The sequence below is a fragment of the Condylura cristata genome, unplaced genomic scaffold (genome assembly GCF_000260355.1).
Source record: "Condylura cristata isolate star-nosed mole 26May11 unplaced genomic scaffold, ConCri1.0 scaffold00006, whole genome shotgun sequence".
Taxonomy (NCBI): Eukaryota; Metazoa; Chordata; class Mammalia; order Eulipotyphla; family Talpidae; genus Condylura; species Condylura cristata.
The window spans coordinates 65,579,400-65,590,742 of NW_004567107.1; the positions used below are offsets into that span (position 1 = coordinate 65,579,400).

The 11,343-nt window shown below is 53.5% G+C and overlaps 1 protein-coding gene across 1 annotated transcript in view; it reads left to right on the forward strand.

Annotated features, from left to right (window-relative positions):
• Window positions 1-1,161: 1,161 nt before the first annotated feature.
• The window catches only part of GLIPR2 (GLI pathogenesis-related 2), a 23,445-nt gene continuing 13,263 nt past the window's right edge, over window positions 1,162-11,343 (forward strand). The window contains exons 1-3 of the mRNA XM_004677780.2: window positions 1,162-1,267; window positions 9,984-10,092; window positions 10,459-10,562. Of these exons, the coding sequence (XP_004677837.1) occupies window positions 1,255-1,267; window positions 9,984-10,092; window positions 10,459-10,562 (226 nt within the window). The 5' untranslated portion in view covers window positions 1,162-1,254. The remainder of the gene's footprint in view (window positions 1,268-9,983; window positions 10,093-10,458; window positions 10,563-11,343) is intronic.

The window sequence follows — 11,343 nt, forward strand, 5'->3', positions numbered from 1 at the left end:
TTCCAGGGGTGATCTGACAGGGCCTGAGGACAGTTGGAGAGATTGTTACAGGACAGGGGGAGAGGGACACCCCTGAAGGCCCAAACCTGCCTGCTCTAAGTGGGTTCTGCCATCCGCTGCATCAAGACAAAACATATAAAACTTTAATGAAAAGGGACTTTAATACAGTAAATATACAATACAGAACACAAAGAATATAACTTCTAAATCAAACACCTGAAGTCACCCATCCCCTCATGGGCAAAAGTCAACCCAAAAGGGACTGGCCCAGAGCAAGGCCTGAAAGCTGCCACAAGACGAAAGGACCTTCTGGCCGGGACCCATGGAAAAGGGTCAGAAATGGCCAGACAAATCTGAGAGGAAAAGAGCAAAATCAATATAAACACTGCCATAGTCACCTCCCTACAGGTCTCTCACCCACATCTGTCTTAACCAGTCCAGGGTCACGAAACAAGCCCGGTTTCTTCATCACATGCTTGCTGCTCCATGTGGCTTCCTCAGGTCTCCTTCTGGCTCTCCATCCTGCTTCCTTCTTCTTTTCCTCCCCTGATACCTTCTCTTCTCTCCTTTTTCTCTGCTCAGCTCCACCCTCCTTCTGGGTGGGGCAGGGAACCTGGAACTTCCCCTTTTTCCCTAGGGGCCACCCTGTTATAAGATAAGAGTGCGGGTGCTGGAGCCTCCTTGAGGATTAAGGAGTGCCCAACTGCAACCTGGGCTGTGCTAAAAGTGTTCTGGGGAAACTGAGGTGCTCTACTGCGCCCGGTGTCACTGAAGAGGGGAAAATGGCCACTTGGAGCTCGAGGTATGGGGGTCAGACCGAGGAGGGAAGAGCACCCAGCTGTGCCCACGCGAGTTGTGAGGGCAAAACTACGTCCCTGCTTGCTACCCCAAACGGGTGGGCAGTTCGGGGTTATTTATGCATCCTTTGTCTCCCATCCGGAGAGGAACCGGTGGGTCGAGGTCCGTGCGCCCCTGGAGAACCCCCGACAGTCGCTAGGGGCCCCTTTCCGGGAGAGTGCTGAGGAACGGCGTGGAGAGCTCCCCTAGCGCGTGGCGCGCGGCGCCTCCTCCAGGCAGCCGGCGGGGTGGCCCCCAGCTTCTAAGCTTGCAGCTGCCGCTGCCTTATAAGGCGGGGGCCGGGCGGCTCAGGGGAGGGGCTGTCCGGGCCTTGGCCTCGGCCGTCTGAGCGGCGCGGGGCTTGTGAGGGGACGCAGCGCAGCGGCAGCAGGAACCGGAGAGCCCGCCGAGCCGGCCATGGGCAAGTCAGGTGAGTCCTCAGGCGCGCCGGGCAGGGGGCGGGCATGGCTGGAAATCTCAGGCCTCGAGGGCAATGCCCGGCGGCGGGGTGGTCCCCCGCGGCGGGCTGGATCCCGAGGAGCTCGGCAGCCGCCCGAGCGCAGAAGGCTCGCTGCTGCTGCTGCGCCGCGGGAGTCGGGGTGCGGGGTGGAGGAGCGCTCAGGGCCGAGTGCGCGGAGGCTCAGCTGGGCTGTTTCCACTGCAGCCTGGAAGCCGTTAGCCCCGGGAGAGTGGGAGGAAGGCAAGACCGAGGAGGGTCCCCTGTCTGCGAGTCAGAGATTGCGTCAGGGAGGGTTTCCAGGCGCTGGTGGGATCAACGCTCTGCGCCGGCCAAGGTGTGGCTTTTGCTTTGTTTCTGGACAGTTAGAGTTGGGAAAAACCACCCAGCAGTGACAGCACCTCACGCTGCGGAGCGGCTGGCCTGGTCAGTCCTCCTAAGGGCAACCCTGAGCATCTCTCTTCCTTCACTCACTCCTCCCCTGAGTGTCCCTGGGGTGCCAGGCCTTGTGCCAGGCTCAGTCTGACTCCACTTGGGCAAAAACATCCCACTCTGGCTTTCACTTTTATCTTTGAGGAGTGGGCCCATCCTGACCCTGCTCAGATGAACTTTATAAAACAGCAGCCTCTTTCCTCACACCCTCAAGCCATCTGCCCCTGCCTGCAGTTGAATGAGTACACATGCTTCCATTCCTGCCACCACTAACCCCGCCCTGGGAGCTGGTCATCACCCCATATCTCACTCTATGTTCAGGCCATCCTGAGGCCGGTGCTGGCTCCTTACCGGCTTCCCTTCCCAGTGCTCACCACCAGCACCACTCTGCCTCTTCCAGCTGAAAATTCTCCCCAACCTTCAAGACTCCGCTCCTGGGCTGGGAGCCCATCCCTGACTCCCACTAAGCCCAAGGGGAAGGCCCCACCCAATGCCTTCTTTGTTTCAGCCCTCCCTGCAGTCAGCATGGGATGCTGCTTCCCAGCCCCTCGCTCCTGGCGGCCATGTCTGTGTCAGCTGGGTGCTATGCACAGCTGTTGCACAGAATCCAGAAGTGCTGCTTCATGGGGAAGTTGGGGTGGTCAGCCTCAGGTGAGAATGGCTGTGTCCCTTCTGGAATCTCTTCTCAACATCTGTTCTCATGAGGTACCAGGGTTGGAAGGGGCCTTCTCTGGCATTGGTTCTAACTGCCTTTCCTGTGGCAACCGGCCTGGTTTTGTGATCTTGAGGAAGTCTCTCTCTTTTTTAAGATTTATTTATTTATGTATTTATCTATTTATTTATGTATACAGAGTTGGGGTACAGGCCAGAGGTGCAGGGGTGGTGAGAATTCACCAGAGACAGAGTGGGGAGCAGAACAGGCAGATCGACAAAGTACACTGCTGAGGGGAGCAGCGGGCTGGCCAGGAGAGGTCTGCTGCCTATGTGGGTCACCTGGGGTGGGGGAGCTAATCGCACTGAGGTGGCTAGCCCACAGCTAGCTTGCAGTGCTGTGTCCTAACCCATTGTGTGAGCAGGGAGGGCCGATAGAAAGAGTCTTTACTTACCCTCTACAGCTCCTAGAGTGGCCCAGGGTCCTTCACAGTATGAGAAGGTGACATGGGGGTGTCATGTAGTTAGCATTACAGATGTGAGAGAAGATCTAGAGCTTCCTGCTTGGGAAATCAACTCCTTTGTAAAGTACACACATTTTCCAACGTTACCTTGAATCAACCAGTTGTTTCTGGCTCCTTCCCTAAGAAACAGTTTTCCAGAACTGCTAATATTCAGCTGTGAACTCATTCTTCTCTTTTCATCACCTGTCCCTTCTCCAGTTTGCATCCGTCCACTTTGCACAAAGCTATGAAGGGCCTGGGGTCTGGCTCTGGCGTGTCCACTTGGATGGTGACATGAATTACAGAACTGATCGGGAGGTAGAGAGGCACTGCCTGGCTCCTTAGAAAACAGAAAGCAGAAACTGGACTGGGAGGACTGGGTTGGGGGATGGTAGCCGTGGGCCAACTTTGTGAGGGACTTAAGAATGAGGGCGGGGCCAGTGTTGTGCATCTGGGCTCAGGAAGGTGGTGACACCTTCTAGGACTGGAGATGCAAGGTCGGGCGGGTTTCAGAGGGGTCAGTGGCAGAGGCAAGTTAGAGCTGATTGAATCAGGTGCTGTCTCGCCACCTTCCATTCCCCCCATATACTCAGGCGCCTTTCAGCATGCTGGCCTTGGCTATCTCCCTCATAACCACACGCTTTGTCTCCCTCAAAGACGATGAGCTTCCATCACAATACGTGGCTCTCCTAAGGGACCCCAAGTAAAAGTGACTTTTCTCGGTGACCTAAATCCAATGGTCTTTCAGCACAGGGCCAATCTTGAGGTCCCAGGCCATTAGCCTGAGGTTGTCATGGCCCCAGGGCAGCACTCGGGAAGTGTATCCACACAGGGGCTTTACCAGGCCCCATAAAGACCACCAGGAGCCAGTCATTGCCTCTTCTGGGCCTCAGTTTCCTCATCTAGACATAGGAATCTTTAACATCAGATATTCCCCAGGCTTCTGAGAAAGCATCACTTAACGGACACAGCTGAAACCCCAGAAGAACCTTGGGGCAGCGATCATGCTTCCAGCTTCCGCCTCAACGCTGGTTTCACTGCCCAGAGACAGTTCGCAGCAAGTGTGATGGGGCAGAGGAAGACAATACCCTTGGGCAAAGTGGAAACCTCTAGATTCTGGTAATAGTGATCACCAATTATTAAGCTCCTACTGTATACCAGTCTTGGAGCTAGAGCTTTTATTTGTTACCTACTTTTATAACAACCCTGCGAAGAGGTTATTAACTTCCTAGGTTTATGGAGGCTGGCTGAGGACCTAGCCCAAGTACACACCTTGATGAGTAAGTGGATAATCCGTAACCGGGCAGGGAGAGGGGCACCCGAACCTCAAAACCCGCTGGTCTAAGTAGGTTTTGACATCCGCTGCTCAAGACAAAACCTGTAAGACCTTTAATGGAAATGAACTTTAATACAATGGGTGTGCAATACAGAAAAGACAAAGAATATAGTTTCTAAATCAAACACCCAAAGTTACCCACCCCTTCGTGGGTAAAAGCCTATCCAAAAGGGATTGGCCCAAAGCAAGACCTGAAAGGCCGCCACACTCCTAAAGCACCTTCTGGCAGGGACCCATAGAAAAGGGTCAGAAATGGCCAGACAAGTCTGGGAGGAAAAGAGCAAAATCAAGATAAATGCTGCCATAGTCAACCTCCCCAAGGGTCTCTCACCCACATATGTTTCAGCCAGCACAGGGCCAAGAAACAAGAGCCACTTCTTCACAGGGCCAAGAAACAAGAGCCACTTCTTCACATGTGCTCCATGCGCTTCCTTCGGGTCTCCTTCTAGCTCTCCAACCTGCTTCCTTCCTGTTCTGAATCCTTTCCAGATTCTTCTCCCTGCTTATCTCCACCCTCCTTTGGGTGGGGCAGATAATCTGGAACCTCCACCTTTCCTCTGGAGTCTGTTACAAACCTAGGACCTGAACCCTGAATCTGGCTCTTATTTCCCATCTGTAAAATACTCCTTCTATCACCTGGCCCACTCCCCACCTGCTCCCCATCTGCCAGGACTCCAGTCCCCTGGGGCTCACCACACACTCTTGGCTTATCTATAAGAATTTTGTTACCCTGACCTGAATTCCCTTGACCACAGGCTTTAGGGACCAACAAGCTCAGGAACTTTCTACTGGGCCACCCCCTTTACCTTTACAGGGGATGTTACAGGCCAGGTCAGGCCCCAGCAGTCCTTTTTCCCTCTGTTGACCTTACTGAAGAAAATAAAGGTTCAGAGAAGGGATTTCCCTGTTTTGAAAACATGTTGAAAAACCTCAGGTGTCTTCTTCCTACTTGCGCAGATTGGAACTGGGTGGGGGATTGGTATGGGTGGGTGGGGCTGTTAGGGGGTGGGATTCAGTGTGCTCTGAGAGAGGTCCCAGAGAAAACACTGCCTCTGCGGACCTGAGTCAGACCTGAGTCACCCTGCCCTGTTTCCTTCAGCCCTGCACCCTCTATTATCACTCTTGTTTGTTTGCAAAGGGACAGCCTGGGGCTAATCCTTCTCTGACCACCCTGTTCCAGTAAGCTACTCAGCAATTCTTCATGGACAGCAAGGGGTTTTTGCTGTTAAGGATGTATGTGAAATGGAAAGTGTATACAACATGAGACTGGAGAAGGGGGTGAAGGGAGAGAAGTTCTTAGCTCTGGATCTAAAGAGGGTGCTCTCTGTGACCTTGGGCAATTCACATGTTCTTCCCAAGAAGCACATACCCTTTCCAGTGCTGCCGTGAACGTCTCCTTCCTTTATTTACTCATTCATTCACTCAGCAAATGTGCAAACTTAGATATGTTGAAAGAGGTTATCCAATATCAACTTAAATACCACTTCTGCTCCCCTTAAAATTAGCACGGGGAGCTGACTGGGCAGCTTCTCCCATAGCCATATGTGAAAGGGTCTAATAATTAATTGATAACTATCCTCTATGTTCCAGAACTGTTCTAAATCACTTACATAGATTACCCAATTCTCACAAGAACCATGTGAGGTAGATACTATTATCCCCATGTTATATTTGGGGGGAATGAGGTACAGAGTGATTGAGCAACTTGTCTAAGATCATACAGCTAGGAAAAAGCCTAGCTGGAATGTGCTTCTTGAATTTGAACTTGGGCTAAAAGAACAGGAGGTACCCATTTGAAAAGCATTCTTTCTTTTTCAAATCAATGTTTTTATTTTTCCTGATAATCTAGCAAAACCAGCTTTGCCCCAAAGGTTGCTTTCTAGCCTTTTGCCAAGGGGACAGAAGGGACAAGTCTAATAACTGCCCTGGGCCCTGACCATCCTGGGCCTCTTTGGTGGGGAGTCTGGGGAAGGCAGAAGTGAGAGTCTGCCCAAGCACAGGGAGGCCACAGTAGAAGAGGAAACCTGAGAGGGCCTGTCCCAGCCAACTGCCAGGAGGGAGGAGGCCTCCGGTCTCCTCAGAGTTTATACTGCAGTTTGAAGCTCGCCCCAGAGGCCCTAGAGCAGGAGCCCCCAATTCAGCCCCCCTAGATGCCTGCACCCTCTGTTAACAGCAGGGATGGCCAGCCTCCTCTCAGCCCAGGGTGCATGGCCAGTGGGCTCCTTCTTCTACCTCAGCCCCAGGCCTACTCTGGCTTTCCTCTGGGGCCTCTCAGGCAGGTCTGTCTACAAAGGGCTTGGCACAGAGGCTCTTGAGAAACCTTATTTCTTTGCTTCTCTTCCTTCCTCTTCTTCTTTCCCCTCAGAGATTTGAGGGCAGCTCCAACTCTCTATGGCCGGCTCTTCCTCCTAGGTCATCAGACCAGGAGGTGACCCCCCCACACACAGATTGTCATGGCGACCCCCTCTGTCTCTAGTTTCCTTTGTCCCCTGCCACTGTGCTTGTGGACTGCGAACCAGCATAGGGCTTCCCCTGAAACTCAGTTTTCTCCTGCTGGGTCAACATTTGGGCCAGCTGTGGGGGTCTAGGCAGGATACTTCCTTTTTTAAGCCTCAGTTTACTCATCAAAAAGAAAAAAAAAAAAAAAAAAGATGGGGCCAGTACTGGAAGTGCTCACAAAAGGTAGTAAAAAGTAAATAAAATCATGCCCAGACCCAGCATGGTGTTCACCTTCCTACAAAATAAGGACATAATTCCTGGCCTAATGTAAGGATGGGTGAGTTTTCTTTGAAGGTTTTTTCCCCTTATGTTTATCAGTGTTCCTGGGGTTTCTACAGAAATTGGGTGTGCCTCTTTTGGGTGTAGTCCCCATTGATTCGTACCTCCCCAAGGCTGAGGCCCTTCTCAGAGGAGCTACCTGGGCTGGCCTGCCACTGTGGGAGGTGTGGACTCTGGGGTCCACCAGAGGTGTGGTCATGAGGCCCCATGGCTCCCTACGGGGGTGGGGGGGTGGGGAGAGAGGGCTCCCTTTCTGATTATCAGACAGCCCTCCTCACCCCTTCCTGGAAATCCTGGCCCAGGAACTGGCCCTCCTGGGGCTTTGGCTTCTGGGCATTGAGCTTAGGTTGGGAGTCAGAACTTTTGCTTTTGTTTCTCTTTACTTCCCACATTCTGGGAATGTAGTGACCTAGTTTTGAGTAGCTTCATCGTCCTGCTCTGCCAAGGAGACTACAGGGCCCACAGCTCTGTGGCACTCAGGGCAGCCATTAAACTGTTTTCCCCTCAGCTCCACTTCCTCCTCACAGCCCTGGGATACACCAGACGATTCCTTCCACCCTGATCTTGATGTGCCCTTTGCCTTCTGACCTCAGGCCTCCCGATCTAGGAACACCTCCAGGGAGCCTCCCTGGCTACATCTGTGTGGTCACCGCTGCTCGGGATGTGCCCTTCCCCCGTCTCCCCGGGTCCCACCGTGACCTGCCTGGGACATGGGAGCTGGAAGGGACATTAGGGTGTGCCTGGCCTTGCCTGTCACTTAGATGGGCACCACCTGCCATCCTGAGGTGTGTACCCACATTTTGTCTCTTAAGAGCAGCTGTGTGCTCCTGGAGTGGGGTCTGTTCTAGTCTCCTTTTATCAGTCCTAATGGGCCCTTACAGGGCCTCAGGATTAGAAGGGACTTATTCGGTTATTTGTCTGTTTCTTGGTTAATTCGTTCGTATAAGAGCCCATAACTCGCCCTTTACCCTGCCGCTTTGGAAGTCACTTCAGGTGTCATTCCTGAGACAGAGCAGACCTGGGCTGGGTTAAGCATTCAGCTGGATGCTGGCCAGTGCTGAAGCCAGGCCGCCTTGTGACTCATCACACATCAGCGGCCTCATGTCCACCTGAGTCGTTCTTGGAAAGCCCCTATAATTCTGTTATCCTAACTGCCACATTTTCATGCTAAATCTGATTTCTTTATTATTGTGGTTAAAATCACATAATATAAAACTTCCCACTTTACCACTTTCTAAATGTACAGTTCAGCCAGTGTTTGGTGTATACAAAGGCGGTGACACAGAGCTCCAGAACATTTTCATCTTGCAAATCAGAAACTGTGTCCCCTTCACCAGTCCACTAAACTCACCTCCCTCCACTAAACTTGGCCAAGACCCAAAGACTCATGCTCAGCCACCATGGCCACGGTTTCACTCTCATATCCTTGTTAACAGTACCTCCCCGTGTCTGCCTCCCACCTTCCATCCCACCCCACGTGGCTGTGGCTGGGCCTCACTGAACTTCCCTGCAAGGGCCCAGAATCCTCATCAGTACCACTCACTCAATTCATCAGAAACCCTCTGGACTACTCTTCCGTGGCTGGCATGACCCACAGTTACCTTCACCTCATCTCTGCATCTGGCCCAGAGCTCCTTGAGGGTCTTCCCCTCAGGTCTCTTCAGAGACCCATTGGGATTTAATTTGAAGGCCCAGGAGATATAGGGGATCTGGGTGAGGAGGGAAGAAGAATTTTCTTGGGCTGTCTCCATAGTCACTAAGATGAAAAGACGGTGAAGAGGCAGCCGGTGAGTCTGACCTGAGGCGGTGGGAGGGCGGGCGCTTCTCCCATCCTCTGGTGGACACCCTTCCTGCCTTGACCACTGCTAGGCCTTGGGGACAGGCCCTTGCCAAATGGGGCTAGCTCAGTTTGGGCCCCCTGTGGCCTCACTCGTAACTCATTCCCATTTCCACTGAAAGTAATTCCCAGCCTCATAAGCTGATGCTCTGTGCCTTCACCATCTTAGCCTGGCTGGCTCCTGTCCAGATGTCTTTGGGGCCTCAAATCAGAGCTCATCCTCTTCCTGGTTCCTCATGACAGGTTGTTTGCTCTCTGAGTCCCTCTTGACCTGCATTTCATCAGCACTTTGGCATTTATCACACTATTTACTAGTACCTGTTTATGAGGCTGACAACTCCCTTCTGTGTGTTTGTTGAGGGCAGAACATGGCTGATTAGCCTTGGGTCTCTGGCACCCAACATATGACCCTCTCTTATGTGTCCTCTGTGTATATTGCCCAGAGGAGGTACCCATCGATTCATCCCCAGAGGGCACATGAATAGATGGACAGACTGAGTTGGGAGGATACTGCTGCTGGCCAAAGAAAAGTCGGTGGTAGAGAGGTGGCTGCAGGGATGAGCAAAGGATGATGGGTGGAGCATGGAGGATAGATCATCACGGCTGTGCTTCCCTGCTCCTTTTCCCTCATTGTCCCTTTATCTTCCTGGTTTGCCACTCCACCGGCACCCCTCCACTCCAGCCAGGTCTGGAGTGGGCCCAGAACTACCCCCCAGCCTCGCCCCAGCCCTTCCCAAGCCCATCACAGACCACAGGCCCAATCTAAGATACCCAGACTCCTTCAGACATTTTCTTTCAAAAGCCCAATGCTCACTGCCCAGCCCCCCAATATCTGCTCTGTACCCTCCCCCCAGCAGCCAGCAGGGGCTTTCAAAAGCACAGCTCTTCTCTACTCATTTCCTGGTCCCATGCAATGGCCTCCCACTGCCTTGGGTCAAGAGCCTGTGTGGCCCTGCAGGCCCCTGGGTGTGCAGAGCTGGCAGGGTGGGGTCAGCAGAGGTGTGGAGCAGCCCACTGGCTGGGGTCCCGAAGGGGAACAACAACTTATCCATGTGGCCTGAGGTTTGAACTGAGTGTCACTGGGCATTCCGCTGCCGGTCATTTGGTGGGTCTTTTCTGTGAGTCAAGACATTCTCCATTTTGAAATTGCAGCTTCCAAGCAGTTTAATAATGAGGTTCTGCAGGCCCACAACGAGTACCGGCAGCAACATGGCGTCCCCCCACTGAAGCTCTGCAAGAAGCTCAACCGGGAAGCTCAGCAGTGAGTCCCCCAGCACCCTAGGGAGGCTCAAGCCCAACCAGCACTGCTGCTGCTGCAGTCACCAGGGACGCTGGGGTGGCTGGAGGGATGCTGGGGTGGCTGGAGGGACGCGGCGTTTGCGGGTAGACAGTCACACTAGATAACCACGGTGCCCTTACCTGGGTGGGGCCTTTGTTCCAATGAGCATCAGTTAGCTCCTCTGTAAAATGGGGCTACTGGGGGGCTCAGAAGAGATGCAGATGAGACGTTTCCCAGTTTCCTCAGCCAGTCCAGGCAGGGGAGAAAGCTCAGCCACATCAGTTAGGACTTAGGCTCAGGGTACTTCCTGGACTGCACCCCTCTGAGAGAGCACGGGGCCCTTGGCAGGTATTCGAAGGCGCTGGCCAGCACCAGGATCCTCAAGCACAGTCCGGAATCCAGTCGCGGCCAGTGTGGAGAGAACCTGGCGTGGGCATCCTACGATCAGACAGGTGGGTGATTTTCTGGGCTCCCCTCCCGTGCAGGCCGGGGACACCCAACATTCAGGTCCTCTCTGGCCCCTGCACCTTCCGTGGCTGTGTGGTACAGCTGCAGGCAGGAGCTGCAGAGCTGTAGGCCAAGCCCGGAGCCTGGCTGCAGTTCTCAAAGTCTCCGATGGCGGCTCAGTGCCGGCCTGCCAGGCCCAGGGACTGCCGCAAGTCCGACTGCAGGCCCTGTCTCTTTCCCTGCGGGCTCCCGCCCAGGGCTGAACCAGAGAACTGTGCTCTCTGGGCAGCATCTCAGCCTGACCTGCCTCCCCCACTCAAGCAGCCTCACTTACAGAAGAATTTTACAATCTCTACCTTTCCCTACACTCCTTTGCTTTTACAGTGCTGATGATTAACTTTTGTCACTGGCAAAACTCAATAGAACTTGTCCTATGTTGGGAATGATAGTTCCTACATCCACGGTCACAGCCTGAAATGGTGATCCCACCGTAGTGACCAAACATTCTTGAGCCCTGACAACCCTGAAGTAGCTTTTTAGGAAAAATGTTGGAGGCTCCAAACCCCAGCTGGAGAAAGGCCCCACCCTCCCTGCCCTCACATTCCTGGAAGTTCCCCGGGGAGCCTGACTGCAAGTCTTCCAGCATGGTTTCTCCAGCAGCTCAGGCCTTATCCTGAGGCCTCCTTGCTGGGGGCCCCTGGATCCCCTGTAGGAGAAGGTGTGCGATTGATGACTTGAATCCCTGGTAGCAGGCCAAGAAGCAAAGAAGCCGGTGGGGACGGGGTC